The sequence below is a fragment of the Anomalospiza imberbis genome, chromosome 4 (assembly GCF_031753505.1).
Source record: "Anomalospiza imberbis isolate Cuckoo-Finch-1a 21T00152 chromosome 4, ASM3175350v1, whole genome shotgun sequence".
NCBI classification, from domain to species: Eukaryota; Metazoa; Chordata; class Aves; order Passeriformes; family Viduidae; genus Anomalospiza; species Anomalospiza imberbis.
In genome coordinates this window covers 39,328,469-39,354,795 of record NC_089684.1, presented here as the reverse complement: position 1 = coordinate 39,354,795, position 26,327 = coordinate 39,328,469, and the positions used below count along the sequence as shown (strand labels likewise).

The 26,327-nt window shown below is 39.3% G+C and overlaps 1 protein-coding gene across 1 annotated transcript; it reads right to left on the bottom strand.

Moving 5' to 3' along the window:
• Positions 1-17,912: 17,912 nt before the first annotated feature.
• IL21 (interleukin 21) lies at positions 17,913-23,970 on the bottom strand. The gene is made up of 3 exons (XM_068189201.1): positions 21,616-23,970; positions 21,451-21,486; positions 17,913-18,134 (listed from the first exon to the last, which is right to left on the bottom strand). Exons 1-3 carry the CDS (start codon positions 21,886-21,888, stop codon positions 17,913-17,915), a joined length of 531 nt encoding a protein of 176 aa, XP_068045302.1. The 5' UTR covers positions 21,889-23,970.
• Positions 23,971-26,327: the final 2,357 nt, after the last annotated feature.

Sequence of the window (26,327 nt, the reverse complement as noted above, 5' to 3'; positions counted from 1 at the left end):
TTTAGACTTATTTGTCTTTCTAATCTGAAAACTTCCATATTTGTGGGGTTTTTGTTTGTTTTTGTTTTGTTTTTTCATTTTTCATTTTCTGCCCTTGCAAAGCTACTGACTGGTGAATTTTGAGGGTAGGTTGTGGTTTCAGTGAGGCATTTGGCATCTTGTTGATCAGGGTGCTTGCCTCCTTTCTCCATCCCCAGAACAAAGTAGTATTCAGCTGAAGTGGATGTCTTGGTTGGTACTTTAGTTTGTATGCAGTTTTTTTTCAGACTCCTATTATAGTACAAGATTACTGCCAGTAGAGTGACAGGAACCACAGCAGAGTTCATACGTCTGATGAAAGCGATAACCAATTTTTGATCATGGTCTGTTGATTTAACACTTTCTAACTGTGTTTCAGAGAATTTTAGGGGAACAGAGGTTGACTTCTGCTTGCAGATCTCATAATTTTAAGCAACAACCTATAGAAAATAAACCTTTAATATTCTGCTCAGTAGGGAGACTCGTGGAAACATGTTGAAGATTTGAATAAAGGATTGAGTGACAGTTGTTTTTCAGTGGATTTTACGCCATCAAAAGGAGACATTTACCACTTTTCTTCTTCAGCCTTTTCTCTGTTTTTCTCATCTTTTTGCTAGATGATACAAGTAGAATAGTTTCCAGATAAATGCAGTAGATTCCCTAATGTATTAGTATTTAAATGTATGAGTGAATAACAGAATTAGATAGTTGAATATTGTACTTGATCAGGGACACTCTTTCAGGAGAAAGTGCCAAAAAACCCAGCCCCAAAGTGAGTAATTGTTAGAGTGATTTTTTTTGCCTGCAAGGATGACAGTGGGGATTTTTTTTTTTTTTTTTAACTTTTGGTTTTGGAGGCTTGACTAAAATGACCTGGAAATAGTTGACAATTGGGAATCTCTTCACAAAACCAATCTTTGATGTAATCTTCCATTGAAAGGACCAACATTAAGAGGGAATACTTTAAAAATAAAAAATGTTCTAGTTATAAAAGAGCCTGTCCTTAGGCAAAGTAACTTTAATCTCTCCTTAGGAGCTGTGTGACACACAAGTTTAATCTTTCTAAAAATCTTGTCAGTGATTGTTGAATAGGTGTGGATTCAGTGAAGGCATGGGGAGCCCTTGGTGTTTCCTGTCACTGTAGTCTACTTTTCAGGAAGTAATTTTACAAAGGTTATGAACTTTGGAGTCGGTGTTTTTGTTTTCTGGTAAAATATGGTGTGATTGCAAGTCTGAATGAGAAGATGAATTACTGTGAGAGTTATGGCTGAATGCAAAGTTGGGAAGCTTGATCAATAAAGGGTAAGGATTAAAGTTGGATGTTGCATGTTAAGATGGTGTGCTGTGTTTACAGAGGAAATAGTTTAATTGTTGCAACATTTCTGGGTGAACTTGAACAGCTTCTTTTTGTCTAGGAATAGTCTTATCTTCAGGAGGTCCAGCATATATTTACAAGGATGATTAGTCCTGTTTACTCATGTTTTCCTTTTACATCCAAATGGACTTTCTAAGGTTATCTTCATAGTGAAGTGTTGCCAAAACTTTAGTTACCAACTTCCTCTTAGTACAATGTGCGCCAAACCTGTTAAAAGTGTTGTTGGCATACCCACAAAATAATACAAGTGTTAACCTCTGCTAGTTTTGGTTCACACTTCTCTTTAGGTGCAGAACTGTAGAGACCAATATAAATGCACTGCTGATGAGGCGCAAATATGTTAGGGAAAGCCAAATAGAGGTGTTCTGCAAAGAGGAATTCAAATCAGAGCATCTTGGTCAATAGGAAAAAGTGCTTTGTTGTGGCTGGAAAGAAACTGAGGTCTGTCAGTTACTCTGGGTAGCTCAAATTAGAACAATGCTTGTTTTCATTTTGGAATGAGAAGTGAAGCAAAAGCCCAAAGGCAAAAGATTTCTGATTTTCAATATTATTGTTTTGCAGTGGGAAAGAAGCTGGTACATACACTGGCAAGCCAGGTTGTTGCCAATCTGTTCTCAGGGTCTGGATTTAAGAAATGGATGATAGAATGCAAGTTGAAATTGCCCTACTGGGTCAAAATTGCCCTACAGTGTCAGGTTATAATCATACAGGATACTTACAGCCCGCAGACAAAGAACCGTGTCTTGCTTTGCTGAGTGCGGTGATAGTGCACATGCTAAGCAGATGGTCTAGATTTATCACTAGATAGGGACAGAAGGTGTTCAGGTACCCCTCAGTGCTGGCTGGCTCCCAGTTGTGCACAGGCGTTGTTACCACGTTGTTCCCATTCTCTCAAAGTTCCCTTTCTTGATTCCATTTTCCCTTCGCTCGCTTTTCCTACTTGCTTCAGATTGTTTGTGTGGAATTTACTGAGGAACAGCAGGGGCTTACCCACACTGATTTGTTTTTCCCACTGCCATGCCCAAGGCCAGTATGATATTCCTGTACTTCCTTGAACCACTCTTAGGATCCAGAGAGAGCACAAATGTTTGGCAGGTTCTACACATCAGCCTACTGTGGCTCTGCATGTTTTGATCCTGGGTCCTGCTCGGTTTATTTGATGGTTTTACCTTTTGATCCTGGTACTGGAAGAGGTGGTGAGTCTTCCTGTCTGCCTGTGCTGTGACACTCAAAATTAGGTGGAACTTTGTCCACAAGAATTGCCTCTTTTTTTAAGCCTTTCTTCACTGTCCTACTTGTTTGCTGAACAAAACAGCAGAAATTTGATTGTGTTTGTTGCCCTTGCTTGAGCTCTGAAGCTCTGCTGTTCTTTGGAAATTAGGGGACTGCATCCCTTTCCTTTCTTCACCAAAAACAATTAGAAGTTGCCATTTGCTTTTTGAGCGAGTGTTTTAAGGGGTACCCCACAGAAATAATGAATACAAATGCAAATTTATCCGTGATTACAAGGGTAAATTTCTGTACTAGTCACCTGGCATGAGGTGAATTTGAATGTAAAGCTGGAGAAAAAATACCTTTGGCTAGGAAAATCCTCTGTGTCAGTGGGATTCAGAGCTAAGGAGTATTCCTAGTTCTTTAACTTTTACTCATGATGAAAATAATTTTATTAACATAGATGGAGCAGAGCCATCTTGGGTCCTAATGCAAATGCTGTAGTAGACAAGCTGAATTTCTTACATGTCTGTAATGCCTTGTTACTGCTAAAAAACGACAGTTTTAAGGAGTTTACATCTGTTCCTATTAGGCACAGCAGTTCAGTATCTTTAGTTCATTCAAAACCACTCAACATGTGTGTTTCATGTATAGAAAAATTATGTTCAGTTGATTTGGCACAGGAACATCAGTACAGGGATCAGAGCCAAATTTATACCCTGCCCAAGGTCTCAGTAATATGTGTGAGACATAATGAAATTCATCCAGTATGGTATGAACATATTTCATAATTCAAATCCTGTGGTGATTTCAGAAGTGCCTGCCCCTAGAACTGCACGTCTGCCCCAGCTACATCATGACCCCGTAGCTGAGCGAGCCCTGTGCGTGCGTCATGCTCCCTCCTGCAGCTTGGTTTTCTCAGAAAGGAAATGCACTTGCGTGGGCTGCAGAGGAGATTGGGTGTTCTACCTCGCCTCTGATCTGGACGATTGGGGTAGCGCCTGTGTCAGCTCCTGCCCAGCTCTCAGCCTCAGTGGAGAAATCAGACATGACAGTGTGTGTGGTTCTTCCCTTTGGTGCCTAAAGAGTGTCATGAAAGGCTCTGGAAAATCCATGGATCTTGGTAGAAGCAAGTTTTTCCAAGGTTGTGTTGGAATGGGGAGGGTAAGTTTCTGCAGTACTTAGCCAGTTACGAAACAGAGTATTAAGTTCCAAACCGGTGGAGACTTCTTGGGTGGCAGAATTGCAAGAGTTGTGAAACACTTCAGACCTAGAACAAGTTTTCTGTCTAAATGCCTGCACTGCTATTGTCATTCACATGATAATAATGCCCAGCTATGACCAGTGAAATCCAAATCCTCTCTGTTCACTGTATAAATACAGAAGGATGCAAGCTGCTGTCATGTTACATTGAACACACCACTGAGCAATTATGGGTAATATTAATTCCTAGAAGACTTGTGTTCAGCAGGATTAAGGTGTTAAGTCTTGCACATCAAGGTTTCCTGGAGTTTGGGAAAGATGCTTCTACATTTCTGCAGCTCTGGAGGCTGTTAACAGCAATGAAAGACTGAACAGCACAGAAGCAGCAAGAATATGACTGATTTTCACACTTGTTCTTCTGAAGCAATTGAATGTACTCTGAGAAAAGTGGGCTGAAGTATCCAAATACCATAAAACCATTTGGTCTGTGACCTCATCACATCTGCTACCATTTACTTTTGCTCACTAGTATTAAAAAGTGCAGGAAATAGAAACTTTGATCATGTAGTTAGAGGTTTCATAAGGGACCACAGTGATCTGATTAGAGTTTATACTTCTCCTTGGTTTCTGCAATCTTAATAGAATAGGAGAAGTCTATTAAACCACAGAGTAAAAGATTTAAAATGACAAAATTACATAGTGTATTGGATGATTTTCTGCTTCAATAGCCAGCTATGAAGGTCAGTAGAACCTACTGTGGAAAGCGAGGTTGAAATTTTGGTGCTGGGTTCTCACTTGGTCTCTGTACTTTCTTCATGACAAATTTGGCAATGGAAGCAAAAGTGATGGAGAAATTTGCCCACCGCTATTCAAATTACTGTACTTTTCATTTTCCATATCTCGCTGAGGGAAAGATTGACAGTGATTTATTGGTGGCAAGTGCATCACAGCAACTTCAGTCATATATTCCATAATGAAATGCATGAGAGAGTAAGCATTTGGTCCCCTCGCACTGTCCAGATCCCCTTTTAAAACTTTTAGTAATACAAAAGGTTTTATATCAGTGAGCAGGAGCCAAGAAGTCCCTGGTTGTGTCATTTTGTGCCTATTCAATTTCAAAGTTTTTAAGAAAAGCATCTTTTGGATTTGGCATATCAGAAGTACAGCATGTGAGAAAGACTGGCTTCCAGGAGGTAGAGTGGGGACCAGCAAATGTGTGAAGGGTGAGAAGTTGCCTTTTTAACCACAGAAAACACCAGTTGTGGAACCAAGTATGAAAATTACTGTAGTTTATTCTATTGTAATCATCTCTTTGTGCTGCTGGCCATGGAGTGACATTCATATCCAAATGCTAAGGTATTGCTTTCTGGAAGGGGAGAGACAAAGGTGGGAGAGGAGGATGGGATGGACCAAAAAAAAACATATGAAAACAGATAACTAAATGCCCCTTCCATCTGTGGACCAGGGAGAAGTGAAGGATTTCAATCTGCTGCAGGATGTAGCCCATAAATATCACAGAATCATGGAATATTCTCAGTTGAAAGGGACCCATCAGGATCAATTCTAACTCCTGGCCCTGCACAGGACATTCCCAAGAGTCACGCTGTGTACCTGAGAGCGTTGTCCAAACACTTGAGCTCTCTGAGGCTTGGTGCTGTGACCACTTCCCTAGGGAGCCTGTTCCAGTGCCCAGACACCCTCTGGGGGAAGAAACTTTTCCTGATAGCCAACCTAACCCTCCCTGGTTGACTTCATGCCATTTCTTCAAGTCCTGTCCCTGGTCATGAGAAGGAAGGGATCAGCACCTGCTGCTTGTGAGGATGCTGAAGACTCCCATGAGGTATCCCCTCAGTCTCCTCAAATACAAATAAATATCTTGGATGCTTGAGGATTTTCTGTAGGGAAATGGAGGTTTTCCTACACCTTAGATGCTCAATGCATGAAACTGCTACTTTCCTTTTATCATTATTGTGATAATAGACTTTGCAGTGTGTTTTTTTCAGATTTAGGCTACAGAAAGAGAAGTGAACAAGGAATTTTGTTATTATTTTGATTCTAGAAAACTGCTTTTATATTTGTGGTAGATTTATATAATTACTTATTGCAAAATACTTCTTCTTTTGGCCTTTAATGACCGATCTGACACAAGCCATTTGTTTCTAAATTGAGGTGTAAAAATTTGAGTCTCCAGATATTGAAATCAAGTGCCAGGCTTTTGTCACTGGTTCCTAATCCCTTCTTTCCAGAAGCCTTTTCTGGTAATTAGCTTTCCATGCAAAATAGGAGGCTTTGATCAGCTTTTGAGTGCTCCAGACAAAGCTCTTGATATTTCCAGAAGGAAATGAAACATTATTGCTGTGAAACACCACCTATTCAAAGGATTTTCTGATTGTTTTGATGTAATATGATTTTTATTTCTTTTTTTCACATTTTGATATGGAGTTACCATCAAATTTTTAATCTTGCTGTTTTAAAGAGATTTAATGTTGATGGTTCTTTCTGATCCTGACAAGATGGTTATGGAGTATAAGAATTAGCCATTGTTAGCATGAACATCTGAAAATTGAAGCTTTATTAATAGAGTTATATGTATTTTTGGTGTTCTTTTTTCCTTTTCTGGTGAGATGTTTTTGTTTTGGAGTTTTTAGTCGGTAAAACACTTCATGGCTGAAAATTATGATGACAGAGGGAAGTCATTATAATACCCTTTGTAAAGGGAAGATGATATCAACGGACAATATTAGACATCAAAATCTCTTAAAAATACTAAGGGTTTAAGAAAATGAGAACATTTACTGCTGAATTAACTGACCAACTGTTTCCTAAAACAAAGAAGTAGAGGCAAAAAGAATATCTAATGGATAGAAGGAGGGTGTTTTTGGGAAGATGTCACTTCTTAGGATGCCAGCACCTAAGCATGGCAAGAGGATTTTCTGACTTTTTAAATCCAAGAATCCATTTCCAATTTATTTAGGAGGTGTGAAAATGAGCCACTGAGTTTTATTGAGTCCTACTACACCTCTTCTCTTTCATTTTTGAAGGTGTAATAGCAAAATTGTTGCTTCTGCCAAAAACATCAGAAGTGACTAGAAGTGATCAAAAGTCTTGTTGGAAAAATTGTGATTTGGATTTATGTAGAAAAGGACTCAGCTGCTGTGGGAAACAGAGTAGTAAGAGATAGACGGATTTTCCTGAGGCATGTTGTGACATCAGTACAAAGTTTGTGGCAGATTGATTGTTTGTTTGCATTTACTCCCAAACCAAAAATGTCACTCCTTGGAAAACACTGATTGAGGCTTAAAAATTTAGGAAGAATTCCCTGCCTTTTCCCTCTTTAAACCTAGCCTTGGGCTATGTTGCTAGATTCATGGAAGAGCCCAGTTATGTTGAGAAACTCTAGCTGATAAAGCACAGGGTAGAGGAAATGTAGAAATGGCACATAGTAGAAATTCGAATCAGATGTCAGCTGGAGTTTCTCAGCTTGAATCTTTCAGCACTTAAAATTGAGTGCATTTGTCTGTGAAATAAGAGATCATGGCTTATCTCATGCTTTTCAGTGGCTATTGTTTCAGGAGGCTCTTTAGGAAGTGGATATGCATATGGGTAGTGTGTCATGCAGTACAAGGGAAGTTTTTTGGGGGTTTTTGTTTGTTTTTTTCCACATTTATTATCCTTTGATTAACCTGGTCTGGTGGAAGGTGTGCCTACCCATGGCAAGGGGATTGAAACTAGATGATCTTTAAGGTGCCTTCCAACCAAAAATGACTCCTTGTTCCTTGACTTAAATAACTATCTAAAATTTTGTTTAATTTCAAATACTTATTATTGCGAATGTTATCTTGCAAAATGGATCTCCCAGTAGCTCACAATCTTAATGTGCAAAGCCTGTGTGATTGAGACAGATTTCTCTTACAGCATGAGAAAAAATAGCAATTCTGACCCCATTTCCTATCTTTTTAACAAAAAAAAAAAAAAAGTTAGGATACAGAATACCTCTTGTGGTTTGGGTTATAATTTCATTATTAATGAATGTGATTCATAGGTAGAATGTAGCGGTTTCCCCCTATGCTATGTAGTAGATCCTTGCTTGTGGTAATTCAGGGTTTTCCCTCTCCTGTTTTTTTAGCTGGGTTATAGAATCGTAATTCTTCCTGTTCTCCTAGATGACTGTATATTAATTTCTTCCTTTCTGCCCAGTCTTTATGGGTTTTTGTAGGATTACCTACAAGGTAAGTGGTAAAGTGTGACCTTCAGCAGGGCTGTGGTTCAGAGGCTCCCATGTTGTCATTCTGGCTATGACACTGCCTCCCCCGTGCCTGGGGAAGATGCTGACTCTGCTTTAATCTTCATGAGTAAATGAGAGTGAAATTTCACTGCTGCGTTTTGCAGGAACTTGGTGCCTCCTTTTGAATAATCCACTGTTAATCCTGATCTCACAGAAACCAAGAACTGATTTGCATTGATGAATTTCTTCATTTTGATATACAGCTTTGGAACACTTACCTTATATGTCTGTCTCCTGATTTTGGCTCATTTTTTCCCCCAATGGAATTGGTGATAAAATAATGCACTTTGGCTTAATAATAATAGGAATGATGACATGCAGTTCCGAAGAAACACACTCATCTCCAGAGCAGCTCTCCATTCCAAAAGTAATTTTATTGCTTTATTCCAATTAACTCCTATTTTATAACTCCATATAGAATTTTACAAGTGGTTCTTTGTCTGGTATCTATGAAAATCTATTCATTTAGATTCTATGTTCAGAAAAACTAGGGGAATATTTTCTGAGACACTGAGTATTTTATGATCCATCCCATAGAACAGTATCATTACTGCCACCAGAACTCATAGCTATATATGGCTAAACAAAAATGTCAAAAGGTTCCACTTGAATGCCCAAGGAGAAAACAGAGAGTGAAATCAAGATCTGTGGGAGAGGAATTTCTGATGTTAAACAGGAAGCACAAATATTCAGCAGAAATATTAGCAGAAGCATCATTAATAACCCTACAGATGTACACATGTTCATTTTCTCACTCATTTTGTCCCCAAGGATTATTAATTTATTTATGGGAAACTTAAAATATTTAAGCCACCTAATTTAATATTTAAACTGGAAATTAAGTAAGTGAAAAGAAATAATAATATTTTTTGTGTGTTTGCCAAACAGCTGATAGGAGTATCACCCAGTCCTGTAGCCAGGTAGCTTTGCCAATGTTAAAAAAGGAGTTGTGTCCACTCTTTGACAACTATAATACTGATATTATCTGAAGTTTGTGCTGTATATGGAATTTCTTATTCTTTGTGTTCTGTCATAATACCTAAATCCTGCATGTATTTTAATCGGACAATTAGTAGTAGGTTTCCATATGTAGAATTTGGACACAAAGATCCAAGTATTCATTTTAAATCTGTGTGTGCCTTGACATTTTCTGCACATCAGTAGAAGCAGAGATGTGAAAAAAACAAACCAAACCAACGAACAGCAAGTTCATTGTATTTAGGAAAACTCCAGACCTATTATGCAGTGCCCTGAAAGTAAAAAGCATTTCCTTTGCTACGGTAGATAAAAGGATTGTGTGGGGCCTCTTGCACTGTAGCACTTGTGAGAATCCTGAATTCTAAGTAGAAGTGAAAGGACTTTTACTTGTGTTCAGAAACTAAGTTGATGTTTTTTTCCATAGACAAAATAATTGAAAGGTTGTAAGGACAAAATAACAAAAGAAAAAAATCAGAGTAAGAGTATGAGTTGGCCTTGACTCAATGTTTTATTATATTTAAAAAGTACAGGTGCATTAGTCATATTCTCTGAAGAATTTCTTGTAAAAGAGCTTTGTGGTTTGTAAGCTTTCTCTGTGATTAATGTTTGTTTTTTTTAATTAAAGTATTTTTTTAATTAGGTGGAATGGTACTTTGGAAATTGATAATAATGGAAACTGAAATTATCTGCTCCTGACTTTCAGGGACACTGAGTGCTGTGAGCAGCATGCAGAGAGCTGTGCAGAGGAAGCCATTTCTGCTGGGGCTGGGCCGGTGCGTGGTTCTCAGAAAACCCCAGGAGGTGACACAGGACCTGTTGTGAGGCCCCATCTGCTGGTGCCTCCTCCTGTAGCCACTGCTTGTGGCCATGCATCAGGTACAAGGTGTAGTCTGTGTTCTCCCTGAGGTCACATCCCTCTGCTTTCACTGAAAAGGACCAATTCTCACCATTTAAATCTTGCAGGATAAGCTAGGAATTGAAACCCATGCAATGCAAAATAAGGGAGAAGTATAGAGTAACAGGGAAGCTGGTTCATGTTTGCTATGCTGCAAAGCAGCTAAAGCAAATGAAATCTGTGTAAATAATAATTAAAAGGTGGGCCACTTCTAGTATGATTTTGGGTATCAAAAGTCTGAGATCTAATCACTATCAAACTCCTGTTAAGGTTATGTGCTAGAACCCATCAACATGACCAGTTTTTAGTTGGTCACCATTAACAGCTGGATGCTGTCAGAATAGTTTTTTATATATAAGCAATATTCAAACTGAGCAACAGAAAGAACTGGAATTTTAATAATATTTATGATGACAATTAGAAAATAGTATTTTACAAATGTATGGGACTATGTATCTGTCTTACACTTAGAGAGTTTAAAATATGTTTAACCTATCTTTTGAGACATGAATCATTGTTCTTTACCTGAAAAACTGAGCATGAATTATCCATAGCCATGTGACTGCTGATATCTGACTGTTGGTACAGAGCAGTTTCACTGGACTGAACTCGTAGTGTTGGTGCTTTGTCTTGATGGAAAATAAGGAGATCTGTGGAGCGTGGGGAAGCACCCTGGGTGCTTTTGATTGCAAAATGGGTTATTGATGGATCAGTACTCATACAGAAACTTTCACTGAGGGAGAAGTTTTAAATGAGATTACTATCCATCTTTGTTCTCCCAGTGACTTTTCAACCTACGGTTTCTTTCATTCCACAGAGGGATTTACTGTTTGCTATGTACCTCTGCTGCTCTTCATCTGACCTTTATTGCTCTGCTGCCCACTGAGTTGTTCTTAAAGCCTAAAAAAGGCTTATGTGTCAGACTGGGAAATTTGCTGGAGAATTGTCTCAAACACTGAGACAAATAATATGAGAACCACATAGAACTAGCTGGAAAAATATTTCCCCATCTCACAGAAGTGTCACTTTCTCAATTTTGACCTTTATTCCCCTCTGTGGCACTCTGAAATGATGTTGAGAACTCTCAGCTGCTTTAATAAAAAAAGCACTCAAAGTCTGAGACTGATCCACAGCCATCAGTAGCCTGTGGAGTAGGCACCTCCTCTGGCACCTTGGTGGAGTGTGTCCCAATGCCAAATGAAGCAGAGCAGGGTTTGGAGCCCAACTCCAGCAATCACTTCCTATCCCAAAAACCTGCACTCTGCTCTGCTCTTGTTTTCATGCTTTTGTTTATAACAGAAATTCCATCCTGGACCTGAGAAAAGGTTTTTGTTCGAAGTTTTGTCAGACTGTTGCAGTAAAAGTTGTAAAGTTTCAGTTTCAACAAATTGTTATCCTCCAGGAGAAGAATTTGCACTGAAAAATTCCCAACTCAGTCTGCTTCTGAGTTTGCCTTGTACAACATCTTTTAAAGGGAAGTCTTCTGATGCAGAGCAGTTATACTTCACGAGGGCATGTTTTAAAAGGCAGAGTCTGGGTCAGAGAACTGAGCCAGAGCAAATATAATTTGCCACCTCACCCTCTCCCTCCAAAAAATGCAGCTGTTTGGGGCTGGTAGGGGGAAGAAGTGGGAAATGGTTTAAGCCGACCCTGCCCAGTGCAACAGGTGGAAAAGGAGCTTGAGGTAGTAGGTTCCCAGTATTTTGTTCTTCAGTGCCATAAAAAAATTCTTAATGCCAGCTCAGGTGTTTGGGAATTTGTACTACACCTTTCCCACCACCTCCAGCTGCACCTGCTGCATTCCACATGTTACCTGGTGTTTGCTCAGCTCTTTGCAGGGTGTAAAACCGGAAATGAAAATAATTGATAAAAATAGGGGGGCAGTCGAGTGTAGCAGCTGTCTTACAGGATGTGGAGCACCTAAAGGGAGAGGCAGTCCATAAGGAATACTTGTAACTGTTCATCTGCAGGTACTGGGTTAGAAATTTAGAAATGGGTCAAATGCTCCTTGCTGAAGGGAAGTGTAAATCTCCCAGGAGTAGCACAGATCCTGTAAATTTTTTTTTTTGCTTAAGCTTTGTTTTCAGGTGATGCTTCTTCTAATGGTACCTCTGAGGTAAGGTGGCAAGATTTTTCCAGTGCTTTGTCCTGTCTGGTGTTAATGCAAGAGTTGTAAATTTCAGGCATAACTAAAGTGGTTTCCCTAAAGGAGAGATGCAGGGTAGAAGGGAGGAGTGAAATGAATGAGGAGTTAAGTGTTGGGGAAAGAACAGAATATGGGAAGAAGTAGGAATTATTAAGTAGGTGGCATTTGAAATGTACCTGTAAAAGAGAACACAGAAATGGGGAGCATTTTTAGTTAAGTCCCCTTTTTGAACTGTATTCCCCACATTTGAGGGTTCGTAGATTAATTTGTTACAAGCTGGGCGGGGTCAGGAAGAGAAGGAGGAGAACGAAGATCTCCTTTCCTTTCTCAGCTGCCTGCTGCCCTCTTTTGCAGTGATCTGCTCTCTGCACTGGTGCATTTCCTAGCCATTCATAAAGGCAGTGATAAACTTGGAGTTGCTTCTCGATTTGATGAAATGCTGGGTTTGGGGTGCTGAACTCAAATACTTTTCTGTGTTTCACCCCCTGCAGATCCTGTCCTCATATCAGGTGGTGCTGGCCTTGACCCTTTTGTTGTTCATTGTGTCTTCATTTTTAAAGGATTTAAGGGAGGATGAAGAGAGCTGCTCTGTCACAGTGTTTGTCTAATCTGTTGTGATAAGCTTGATAGGAAACCTACTGTATCTCTTGCTACAGGTGGTTTGTGAGTGCTTCTCTGACTTCTTTGGCTTAGAAGTGAAAATTTTTCCGACTTCTTTGTTGTCAGATGTTCTCCTGTGGATGGTAAGGAATTAAACTTTATGTGGACCACTAGCATTATGTTCAGCTCTTTTTCCATTTTAATGGAATTGTGCACGTGATGATCTTGCACTATCTGTGTGTCAGAAAATTCCCTGATAAACAGAAGGGAAGCTGGAGGAAGTGTAACAGGAGAAAGAAAGTGAACTGGGGTTGGGAGAACAAGTGTTGGGAATTAGAATGGGAGGAAGATGGAGAACCAGGGGTGGGCAGTGAAGTTTAATAATAAGGTCATCTTCAAAAAATGGAAAGAGGTAAGGGGATTGTTTACAAAGAGTCTAAAAAGAGCAGGAGAACTCCTGGTAGGTTGTTGGACACTTAAGGAAGGGACACATGGACACAGCATCCATTTGTACATCCTCTTGCTAAGGGAAAGGAGCTGCTGAAGAGCCTGACTGGTGTGGTAAGGGATGTTTTTAAACATGGTCTTCATGATGTTACATCAGTAACACTATTGGACCTTCAGCTATGTGAAGAGAAAAAGGGAAAACTAAACGGCAGGTGGAGAACTTAGTTCTTATGTCTGTGGTGTATCTCAATGCTCACTGTCATGACAGTGATACTCAGCTTGCTGGTTTTGTGTCTGGAACTGCTTTGAATTTCCAAACTGCCATCAAAAGGTGGCAGTGCAGCCATGGAGATCAGCAGCTTGGGCAAAGATTTTTGAGTAGGAAACGTTCTCTTTCACCTTTGCTCCTGTTACAAACATGGGTCATCAGCCCAAGTGCAAGGCAGAGAGCACTGTAAGGAAGTTTTGAAGTGACCTATTTGTAGTAAGAACTATTCCCTGTGGGTTTTCCCACTGGATGGAGGGATCCCTCCTGTCTTTGCACACAGGAAAGCAGCAGGAATCACATATGCTGGGATTCATCCAGACTTAACTGTTAGTTAAGTGTGATTCATCTCACTTGGTGAGATGCAGAAATACTCAGGAACAATTTACTCCACTTCAAACCACGTCTGTGAAACAAGTGGCTGGAAAGCCCATAGGGAATAGTTCTCTCACAGATAACTACAAAAATATGTTTTTGAAGAAAAGAACAAGAGAAAATGGTAGTAGCTAAAATTGTTTAATATCACAGGCATATAAATTAATCAGACCACATAGTCCTTAGTACGAACATTCCCTTTACAGAAATGCAATAAATAATTAAATTAGATTAATCAATTGGTATAAAAATAAAGAATCCTCTCAGTAAAAGTAAGTATTATACAAAATTGTATATACCATGCTAAAACACATCTCGAAGTGCCTACAAAGGGCACTTATGATCAAAATCATAAATATATTTTAAAGCCTCCCTGGGAGGTAATGAGCTTTTATGGCTTACACGATGTACTCTGTTAATGAAACACACAGTTTCTGCAGAGCGCACTTAGTACAAAGAGAGTTCATCTCGTGAAAGGAAATAAGAGGGTGTACACATTTAGATTTGTGGTGTCTGGTCCTTCCTAAGGTCACAAGTTCCTCCTGAGGCATCTTCATTTTCCCTTCTGAGAATGCTGTTGCAGAACAAGGTGATGTCTTCTTTGTTCTGCACAGATTTCCTGTTTTTCATTCATCCTGTTCTTCAAATAGTACACCCTGAATAATACACTCAGTCTTTGATCACTCTGACAAATCAAAGAGTGAACACGAGTCCTCACATCTTGTAAATCAATGCATATTTGAAGTGCACAGAGTTGCCCACAGTGATTGTGCTGACACTGCCAGAGGTGTGGTGTTGGCCTAAATCAGCTGTGCTAATTTTGTGATTAATATTCTCCATATGTAGCTGGACTGACTTGTCCAATAATTTCAGTTTTCAGCAAGATCTCTGAGCAGTTAACCCTCTAAAGTTACTTTTGTTGCAGTTTCTCACTAGTTTTTTGAATACTACAAGTAAGCATTTTAAATTAAGTTGTTCTGCAGGTACAAGAAATAACCTCAATTAATAAGCAAGTCTATTGTGTTTAAAACAAGAAAAAAATAAGCTTTAGCACTATGTATGGTGTGATAAAATCCATAGTTAAAAACAGTGAAGCAAGTCACCAAATAGAAGTAGGTACATTACTTACTGCATTACATGCTGCCTCTTGGACAAAACTCTGGCATTGCTGCAGTGTAGGCTGGAGTACTTAGTTAGCTTATGACATTCTTGTAGGGAATTGCTTTTCATTCATAAAATATCCATCCCAGGTAAAAACGTTGCTTCTCAATGCTTTGTAATGATTGCTAATAAATATGTAATACACAGTGTTGTGTTTGTCAGGGCGTGCTAATCCCATTTTGTCTGCACAACAAGGATTTTAACAGGCTCTTTCAGAACAGTGATTTCAATGCACTTAGCAAGGTACTGGAAAACACATTTACAGATAAAGAAATACATACTGTACTCTTTGTACAAAAATAAAGCACTTTCTCCAAAACCCTGCACATGCAAATATTCCATGGAGCTGCATTAGAAGTGCTGGTTTATTGGTTGTCCTTCTAGGACTCACATAAAAATGCACTTAATTAATGATAAAGGCATTTGATTAAAACCCTTCATTTGATTAAAACCCCCAGTTTGTATTTGTAAAAAAATACAAATGTAGAAACATCAGCAGATACACTGCAACTGCAGGACATGCTTCAATGTTTTCCCAGTTGCTTTTATCCAAATCTGGAATGGAATTTTATCTGGACTTTGTCTGTTGCAGTTGCAGCAGCAGCTTTGCATAGTGCTCACCAATTGGTGATGAAGGGACTTCATGGGTAGGTGAGTAAGAGAAATGGTGATAGAAGGTGCAGAAAGAACATTATTTAAACTCAGTACTTTGATTACTTGCATATGAGTGGTACTTATTTTTTAGAATGTTAATTCTGATACAGTAATGTGGAAACATTGAGGTATGACATAGAACATTACACAGAGGAAAAGCAGGTTTTGAAACAGAAAAAGGAAAGGAGAAGAAAAAGATGTTCTATATCGAAATGACCATCACAAGAAACAAGGAGAGTTCACTTTGTTTCCTGTGCCCTGAGGATCTTCCTTCCTCATTCTGATGTACATTTTTGAGGAGGTTCACATTTCAGGACAGTGAAAATGTGGAGGCAGCAAAGCTTTTTGTATTAGTTTTCCTTTAGGCTGATGACATTGGTAGGAATGGAAATATTTTTAATACTACCTCATTATTTTTGGAGGTAACTAAGCTTGTCATTTTCCATCCTAACACTAGACGCAGTTTTCCAGTTTCCTCTCTCTACCACATTTCTACTAAGTAGAGAGAAAATGAGATGAAAGGTTAATTTTTACTCGAATGCTTTATGCTCTTTCCCAAGATCAGTTTCCTCATGTGGGGCTAATATCTGATCAGGGCAAATTAGCAGTTACTGCTCAGATGGAAGAACCCAGAGGTTCAGAATCCTTGCAAGCAGAATATGGGGGTATATGATTAAGCTGCCAAAACTAGTTTTAAGTGCTGTGATACTCACTTTCATTTTAAAAAATTTCAATGATATCTCTGGCCATAGTTCCACAGAAATGTTCAGGATTCAGGAGCTGTACAGGAAGGTTTCCACAGAACAAAAAACTTGACAGATTTTTAAAGAAAAAATGGCAAATAACAAACTGTAAAAATTAATCAGGAGGAGAATAGTGTTTATGGTACATGATTATGAGGGTAAATGCTCTCCTGTGAGAAAGAGCAGTATGCATTACAGCTGTTTCACTCTGACTATCAATTACTGAATGAACATTTTGCAGTGGCTGGTTGTACCAACCTGTCATGCCTCTGCTGTATTTATCATGTTAAGCTGGGGCAGTGTAGACAAAATTCCATTTTCTGAAACAGGATTTCCCCTCAGAATCCTGTATCTCCACTTGCAGCATGTGGATTACATCTCTCCCTATTGAATCCCATGACAAATGTGCCATTAGCTTCAAGATGTTAATCACAGACATACAGTATGATTTGTAAATGTTTTTTCCAGTATTGAGAAGGCAGTTAAATGCAGGACATTTTTCCATAGTTAGCTAAGATGCAGTTTAAGAACTTACAAATAAAACGCTGTGTGTGGCATTATTGTAAAAAAGGAAATCGGCCCAAGCAGATTCCTTTGAGGCTTCAAAGCCCCTGATAATTTTTCTGTTAGCTTTCTTTAGAAAGTTGCAGAAATCTCTGCATGGAATTCAGTTAAGGTCAAAGCAAAAATACGAAAGTAACCATCTCATGTATTTCTAGTTCAGCAGAAGGGGGGACAGTTAAGTCCCTTACAAGACCCTGTTTTTGTGAAATTACAATTTAATTTTCCCTGTAAGGTGGGGCTAGAATTGCTTGCAAAATAGCATCCATCTTACAAATACCCGTCCAAATAAGACTCCTTAGTATTTTGGGAGAAGCTTTCACTTACTACACACAGAGAACACATCATAATATTACTCGGAAGTATTTACATTTTTCACATCTTAAATATAACATAGTGTCTGCTTTAAAATACAGATTTTCAGTGGCCTTCAGCTCTGGTGTGTCCTAGATTAGTTCTTGAATAGCTGTAAAAACAACACATTGTTAGTAAGGATGTAGAATAAGGGTATCTGTAATGGTTTGCAAAATGTCAGAAAGCACCCAGGAGGAATGTACTCTGCTTACCATTTTCATTAGATTTTCAAAGCCCTTCAAAAATTCTTTGGGGGTTTTCTTCTCATAAGATTCACATGTAAACTCACAGTGCTGGAAGACAAAGAGAATCATGGCACTTATAAACAACACATCACAACCCTAAATCAAACCTCAAGCTTTCTCACTGAAAAATCAAGAGGGTTGTAATCAATGCCTTTTCTAGCTGGAAAAGCTCTGACACAAGCTCTTTCAAAAGGGAAAGAATTTAGTAATGACGCCTTTCATTCACATTTTTTGCAGTGACCCCTGTCCTTCTGCCAGCACATTGTGTGGTTGCCAAGTTCACGTATGCGACTTTTTAGAGTCACAGGGAATGCTTCTCCCAAAAGTGCAAAAATTGGACTTTTTAATTTCCAAAGTAATGAAAAGCAGATTGCTTTTTCTAAGAGATTTGCTTTCTACAATTCCCCCATTTCAGGAGGCATCGCTATAGAAAATAAGGAGTAACGATCACAATTCTGAGCACTGTGAGGAAGTCCTACCTCTCCAGAGTCTCTGTAGGTGAATTTCCTCACGATTCTAATGGCTTTGGCGAATGCCTCATTTTCTTGGCTGCTTGCTGGTTGTAATTTCTGGATGCCCTTCTTGAAGCAGGTCACAGCTGTGGACAGGCATCCCTCCTAGGGTAGGAGAAGAAGGAATGGTTTTAAAGCCAATGTTGCAGCACTTTTTCCTGCTCATGTTAGATTGTGGTCCATATGCAGAAGAAGGTATCCAGGATATTAGCTGAGAATATTCAGCTGTACCTTTTTTTTTTAATAGTTTTTGATATTGAAGTGATATTGAGGATTTACTTTGGCTGTTCTTGCATAATTACTTAAGTATTTCCTAACAAAATAAATGTCCTCTTGGCTATTAATCATGACAGCATTTGAAAGAAAATCTTGAAGAATAGATCAGTTACGTGTAGTAGGTTTTTGCCAACTAAAGCACGAGCATTTTGTTTTTGAAGAATTACAAATATCTCTCAGTGCTATGTGTGGGAATATACTTTTTTTCTTTCTCATTTTGGTGCCCTTTCCAATAATGCCTAGTTAATAATTAGAATTTACATAGAACTGCGTGGTTTCAAATACTGTTAAAACGTTGTTAGATGATAGCATCAGAAATCATGCAGAAACTATCCCCAAAACTAACCTAACAGTCAACAGAGAAAGAAAAGCAATGTTTACTGAAGCCAATTTAAGTTGCTTTCTGTTTTCCAAAGAAGGATTACACATATTAGAAAGGCTCCAAAGCCATCATCCTTGTTTGCATACCAGCTGCTACCCAAGCTGAGTCTCATCTGCCTTACGAGATGTCACTGGAGTTTGCTGCTTGGGCAAGGACAAGGCAGCCTTCATGGATGTTGCTTATAGCACATTTTGCTAGCAACATTCTGTGTTGGTCAGATAAAATATTTTGTTTTCCTTAAAAGCCACACATTTATATTTGTTTCAAGCATCCTTACCGTAACCGGCCTTGCTTACTGGAAAAAAACAGTACTCGTCTTTTAAAGAGATCGATTTTCCAGCTGAAACTGAAAACATTTTTGTTCTTATTCATGCTGAGCTGAGAAACCAGCATTTCTCATCTGTGCTGCCTTTTCTGTTTTGCTGAGCTGTCACTTACAGCTGAGGCAGCCAACGATCAGGGCACCACAAGGATTGTGGGGCCCGGGGTATTGTCAAGGGCTGAGCACTTCAGGGATGAGGCATGAAGGAGCACAGACCACTGGAAATGTCTGAGGGGGGTTAGAAATGTGTAAAATATTGGTATCAGAGGCAGTTGGCAGCAGTACTCTGCATCTGACTCAAACTAGCTTTACAGATGAGCCTGTAGAGCCCTTGCTTCCGGAATTAGTGATCGGCGGGGTGAGATAGAGATCCAGGGCACAGTCAGCATCGTGTCACTCAGTGGTACTTCAGCTGCAGTGCAAGTCACCAGCAGGAGAGCTTGTTTGCCCTCCAGGCTGGAATTACCTCAGCCTTAACACTGCTTTTTCAGTCTCAGCCTGTTTTCCCTTGAATTGATGTCCTCTAACTTCTCTTTATTCAAGGGAAAGGATACTTCATTGTTGAGGGTACTAGGAAATTGTGTGGGATTGAACTCGGGCTAAGTCCAGACAAAGGAACCTCAAAGAAGCCAAAATAGATTGGGATAAACCACCTAATTCTAAATGTTGTAAGAGGTGATTTTCTCTATATTCAAGACCAAATGCAAATCTGGCATGAGCAGGTTATAATAAAAAAAAATCAAATATTTTGATATTTGAAATGTGGTTATGTGAGCAACTTCTTAATTAATTGGGTTTCAATAGCCTGTCATGGCACCTAATCACCTTGAGTGCTGCTTTGTCACACTGCGGTACACTATTTAGTCACCCTGTAGGGTGAAAAGTTTGATGATGATTTGGTTGCTGGTGATAATTACTATTAGCACACTAATGTTTTTTTTCATGTTTTACATCGGAAGCTGAACCCGTATCAACTTATTAGGTTCTAAATAGGTGAATTTTCTATCTTTTCTAGTATTCAGAGGAGGCACTTAGGACCTCCCAGAATAAGACAGTAAAGCCCTAAGCTGCTGTTGTTTTCCTTCCTGAGTTGAGCATGACTTTTTTTAAGAAAAAAACCCCAACAACCTCATTAAGCAATTAGTCACTAGTTGTATTTGCTTAGTTTCAGAGGCACAGCAAATGTTGGATTAAAATGACAGCTAATAATCTCCTCCTTTTCACTTTGACACCACAAGTTAGAAGGAGTTTTAGTGGAAAAAGCCCAGCACTGAGTTTGTGCACTGAAGTTGTCTCTAGCAATTCAAAGGAATGCATCTGGTTTGGTCGTGCTTCTGTATATTTTTGGCAAGTTAAACATGCACTGAGCTGTAAAGTCTAGGAAAAGGCTAACCAAAACCTGTGTGAAATGAGGTGAGTTTTTTTTCCTTTCTTCTTGTAGCTGCTTGCAAGGGAGTCTAGAATCCTGTGGAGATAAATTTTTAAGAATGCCTACAGCTTTTACTGCATAATGATGGCTTTTATATGTCAATCAAAATTGTCTGTGCTACAAAATAGGGCTCAAAAATTTAAGACAGCTAATAAGACAAGTACAATATTAGGTAGCCACAGGTTGCTCTGCACCTCAGTTGCATGTTGCACATTATCAAAGTAGCATGCATTTACCCTCTAAGTTTTTAAGACGTGATTTTACTATGATTAGCATTTAAATTCACAGCGCATCCTGCATCCTACCACTTTTGAGAGTGTACAGACTTGGTGACTCACTGTTTATAAGAAGATCTTAACCTTGGAAGATGCAAAATATCAGTACTAAATAATGTGTAAATACGTATCTGTATTAAAAAGGGGTTCACGGGGAGCTGCTCTAGTATTTTTAATTAGTTATAATCTGAAGAGAATATTTGCAGATGCAGTTTTATCTTCCTGTTGGTAGCATAGTCCCTGCACAAACAGAGAGAGCAGTGTGACTGCACATGAGAGGAGGCACTTGTTGACATGGCCTTGTAGTGCCACTCTTGTCATTTGGCTGCCGTGGGAGGCAAGGGGGGGCAGCTCAGCCATGCTGGAGCTCATGGCAGCTGGAGGCACTTCCGCTCCAAATACCTGCATCCCCAAAAGTACTGCTGCTTTTTGTAGGATGAATCCCTACTCTTAGCAATATTTCTTAATTAAATGGAATATGTTCAATTCTGGATCTGTTGGTGGATTATGATACGCATACAATAGCAAAATAGTAATTGTGATGCCAAAATATAAACATTTCTGTTATCAAATATCCAGAAAAAAGAACTTTTAGAAAATATTTTCTTATTCAGTCTAGCTTGCATTAAGATTACTAGGACAGAGATGTGAAGAAGACATTCTCCATTTGTCAATGAAATAAGCCAGTACAATATCAAAATTATATAATGGTGAAAAAAAATTTAAAGCAGTCTCACCACAAGGCTTTCTGGTGTATGCAGCAATTCAGCATCCTAAAATAAAACAAATCTAAGTTAGGAAAGTTTTAACATTTGAAAGTGATGTCCCTCACAAGATATATGCTATGCAATAATATAATGCTTGAAAGGAATTCCAATATTATGACAAATACCATCACTTACCTTATCTTTCACCATACTTTCTAAGTCTATAATTTTCTTTTGAATCTGTTTGTATTTTAATGTTCTGGGTGAAGATGCAGTCAGCACCATAGTGGAGCAGAAGAAAAGCATGCAGAAAATAATCATCCTCTTCATCCTGATGAGTTCTGTTTTAAAATATGCCAGGAGCAAAGTTATGCTGTTCAAGTATGACACTCCAGTTTGAGCTGTGCTTAGGTAAGCTCTGCACCTACCTATATATTGCTCCCTGCTGGAGATGGAGAGCCCACCCATTTCAGTTTGGAAAGCTTTGTAGAATGGATTAATGAGTAACCCTTTTTTCTTTTCCACTGGCTAGGTACATGTATGCAAGCTTGTGCGTGGGGGGGCAGGGATTGATGGAGTGAAAGAAAATGTGCCCCATCTGCACATTGGGCAGGAAAAAAGAGAAAAGGGTGAATTCCCATTTTCACTTTGAGTCAAGAAATGAACGTACTAAAAAGTTGGTACTTAGAAACCACAGGCCTAGGTAAACAAAGAGTCTGCATTTTTTTCCTGTGTCATACAGCAATGAATCTCTTCAGTCCATCTGCAGCTCTTCTGTACTGTTCTGGACAAATATGACAAGACTTCTTGCAAAATTTAAATTTATTTACCTCACATTATGGCTCCAAGGAGTGCTTGTTAGCTTATTTCGTCCTGATGTATATGAACTGTGGCTTTTTTATTCTCAGCTTGGATTATGTTAGAGCAGTGAGTAAAAGCTCATCTTAGCATTTAAACCAGCTGAAATTTGCTTTATATTTGCTTGGAACCTGTAGCAGGTATATTAACAGCATTGTGGAAGGCATGTCCACTGGAAGTGAAGGATATCTTGTCCTGGGAGAGATGAATCCCTGGAGCATGCCCATTACCAAGAGGGGAGCAGTACTGGAAGAGCAGGGACTAAATCCTGGTGTGTCAGTCCCAAGGGACACTATTGCTTGTGGCAGTGATTCAATGCTTGTGCCACCTAAACACATTCAGTTACATCCTTCAGCAGCTGAGAATTTCCTTGGGAATGTAGAAGAATGTATGAAGTCCAAACAAAAGTCTCTGCAGGCACTAAGAACTTACTGGACTTCCAGCTCTAGGAATCGGTTGATTTTAAAATCACTGATCTTGACATTTCATCACAAAGAGGGAAAAAACAGCTTTAAATTACTTTTATGTATTATCATTATTTAATTACTGTCAATAGCATTGAAGGGTTCCTATGTGGAATTAGTAGAGGGCAGTTAAAGTCAATTGGGCACCTTGACTTGTGATGAATAAAAAGATGGTCGTGTGTCTGTCAAATTAAATCTTTTCCTCTGAAAAGCTGAAGATTCCAGATGGTTTTGGGGATGCTTTACAAAATCTGTACAGAGTTTGGACTGCAGTTGGATGTCTGGTAACCTGTGTAATATGCTGACATCGTATAAAATGTTCCTGTATAAATCTGTCTGGTGGGTGAATCTGGGCTGTCAGTCTGGGTCACTTGTTCATTGTTCATTTAAAAATGAGTGTTTAAGCTAGTGAGAGCTCTATCTGACATACTCTAGCATGTTTCTTTTTTGTGTACAAATGATTATTTACTCCGTGCTCCTTATGTGCTTAAGTAATTTTTCACCATTCAGAAAAGGAATAGCCTAAAGGAATAAATTTTATAGGTGTATGTGTAAATACACATAACTGCACTCAGTCTCATGTATGCATGCACAGAATCTCTCCTGGTGATAGGGGTAGCTACTAACACCCAATAGAACAGAAATTCTGAAAAATGAGAACTGAAACAAGTAAGAAAAAAATACTTTCTTCTACCACATAGTCTGAAATTTTATTTCCTGAAGAAGAGGTAGTGTGATGATTTTCTCCCCCCTACAGACACATCTTAAAATAATTTCAGATAAGCAGCACAGCTGCACTGTGAAGTACAGAGGATCTCAGTAGGTTTTATTTGAAATGTCTGTTAATTTATGGCTAGAGTTCATTAAAGGAAATCAACAGCATCTTTGATTTAAGAAACCACATGGTGACCAGTAGTTGTTTTTATCCTCTCTCCCTCCATCCCATTCTTGTGAAGCACTGCGATTTTTTTTTTTTGTCTGTTGTCTAACACCTCCCCAAGGCTGCTGAGAACAGAGAGAGATTATTTCCAATAGCAGTGTTCTTTACACAAAGAGAGGGCTTGGCTCTGCTCCTATTTACCATAACTTTTTCGTAGGTTGTTGCCTGGTAATGTGGATGAATGTTCATTTATCCTCAATCCACTTTTTGATGTACTTTTGGAAGTGTTCATAGTAAAGAAACAGGCTGGTGCTAATGTTTGCTTTTACTTCTTTTGTCAGTATTTCAACTGTGATTCTTCTGGGAAGTTTCTTTGAGCCCAGCTACAGTAGGTGGTTGGTAGCATTGTCAGCCATTTATACATCTTCATTTGGTTGCTAGGTTGGGAACTTCCCACTAGGATGTGTAACAGGACTCTATTAGCTGTGATATCCTGTGGTGGTTGGCAGTGTTTAATGCAAAGAGATTGCTGTAGGTTTTTGCTAGTCCAGACAACTTCAGAACTATTTAAAAACTGAAGTTAATGCACAGGGTGCTTTCAGAAGCACAGGGCTTTAAGGGGCAGAGGAAGATCTCCACCAAAATCATGGGAAGCGAGATGGCTCTGTCTGAGCTACTCCAAATTAAATCAGTTACATCTGAGATCAGTTTTAAAGCTAGTGGAGTAAATGGGAAGTTAAACAATGGACATTGGACAATGTGGTAACTTGTGTTTGCATATCAGGTCTCTAAAGCTGCTGTATAGTCTTCTGTTTTGCGTTAGAGGCTGTAAGGCCACAAGAACTGCATCAAGGAAGCCATGCTGACAGAGAAAGTGAAATGCAAGGACAAAGGAGCACTTCCTCTATTGTCTCGGCTGTGGAGAAAACTCCTTGATATCCCTCTTATCAGATAAGAGTGAGCAGCAAGTTTTTTGTATACGTCACTGCTCTCTTGTGGCTTAGGAACATGCTGAGTCAAACAATGACAGCCTCTCTCACACTGTTGCTGGCTCGGCCCCACAGGGATGGCTGGAAAGTGGAAATGTGAGAAACCTCCCGGCCCAGCCCTGCAGGGCCGAGTCCTCATCTTTCCTCTTTGCGATGGTGCCGCCCAAGAGCTGCATGACTTTGACTCCGAAAGCCTGGTTCCCCCACCCACATTTTCCTTTACAGGAGAGCTGAATGGAGGCTTTTCCCATGGTTTAGTCATTGTTATGGTTCAGCCAAAAAAGTCTGTAATATACAGGGCCGCTTTCAAAGAATTTTTATAACCTAAGTTTGTGAAATTTCATGTATGTACTGTCTGTGACTTGGGGGATTGTAGGAGACAATGGGAGAGAGTTATGGTGGAAAATGGAAGCTAGGAAGAATAGTCCTGTAAAATGGATTTAGAAAAACTAGAAAAACTTCAAAATATTCCTGACAACTTTGCAAGTCAGTTCTACCCCCTTGCAATCTTATTTTCCTATTATAAGCTTCAGTATAATTCTTTTGTCTTCTAATTTTGCTTTGTAAAGAGAAAACCTAACCTGGGAAAAAATCTATTCTTAACTTGTATTTGCTATAAAAAATCAGAGTAAATATAACTCTGAATGTGGAGACACACACAAAAATATTAATGGGCAACAATATAAAACCATTTACATTCCCCATAATGTTCTTCCAGGACTAACTTGTAGCCAATTTCTTTCCCTTCCTGCTCTTAGGTCAAGTCAGTAATGCTTTTTAGGCACATAGTTTGATGTATTTGTGTCCTTATCAAGTACTAATGACAAACTGTACTGAGGAAACATGCTGTCAACACCTAGAGCCTGAGACAAGCTTAGACCCACCCTGCACAGAGCCAGATATTCAGAACTGTCCTCTTGTGGGCACATCCTTTTAAGTCTCCTTTAGTGCTGGGAGCAGCCTCCCACCTCCTGGGTCACAACTTTCTCTGCATGTAGGATGGAAGAAGCCTCACTACATGACCAAGTGGGATCTTCTGCCACTGCAGCAAGCCATATCATGCAGTTCCTTTCACATCTCAGCTAAAAACTCCTGCATACGGCCTGAACAGTTTGATGTTTGTAACTAAGAGCTTAGAGCTGTGCCTGAGCTGTGTTCCAGCTTTCACAGAGAGCTTCATTCTTTACAGTCGTGCTCATAATCTTTCCCCACTATCAGAGGGCAGCTACGTTCAGAAGACAAGCAGCAGCTGACAGGATGTTTGGCTACCACAGTTCTATTAAAATTTTGAGGGCAGAAAGGAGTTGTTCAGCTGAAAGCCACAGATGGGGAGAGGTTGAGGCAACTCATTGCTCCTGCTCTGTGTGGCAGCCAGGACTTCTGCTGCTCAGGTGTTTGATGCCTGGAAGGTCTGCAGGTCTCCTTGTGAAGGATGGCCCACAGAGCACCACCTTTCTACCACAGGAGTGTTGTCTGTTTCCAACATTCCCAACACATTTCCCAATAATTCCAGTAAGAGAAAAGCCTATGGTGTGAAAAGCAAGGATGTGGTAATGCTGAAACCCATCAGTGTGTGTCATGTTCATCCCAAACGTTGAGAAAATCAGAAAAATCAGAAAAAGCACATGCAGGTGTTGGACAGTGAATGGAGGATGCAGAATGGAACAATGCAACATGCTTCCTTTGTTCATTTACTATTGTTAATGAACAGAAGGA

Bases quoted from the DNA above. Each gene is read 5' to 3' on its own strand.
- IL21 (XM_068189201.1), bottom strand. From the start codon at position 21,888: ATGGGTGGGCTCTCCATCTCCAGCAGGGAGCAATATATAGGTAGGTGC. The intron at 21,487-21,615 runs GTAAGTGATGGT...GTTTTATTTTAG, and splicing joins AAAGTATGGTGAAAGATAAG to GATGCTGAATTGCTGCATAC. The intron at 18,135-21,450 runs GTGAGACTGCTT...CTCCTACCCTAG, and splicing joins ATACACCAGAAAGCCTTGTG to GAGGGATGCCTGTCCACAGC.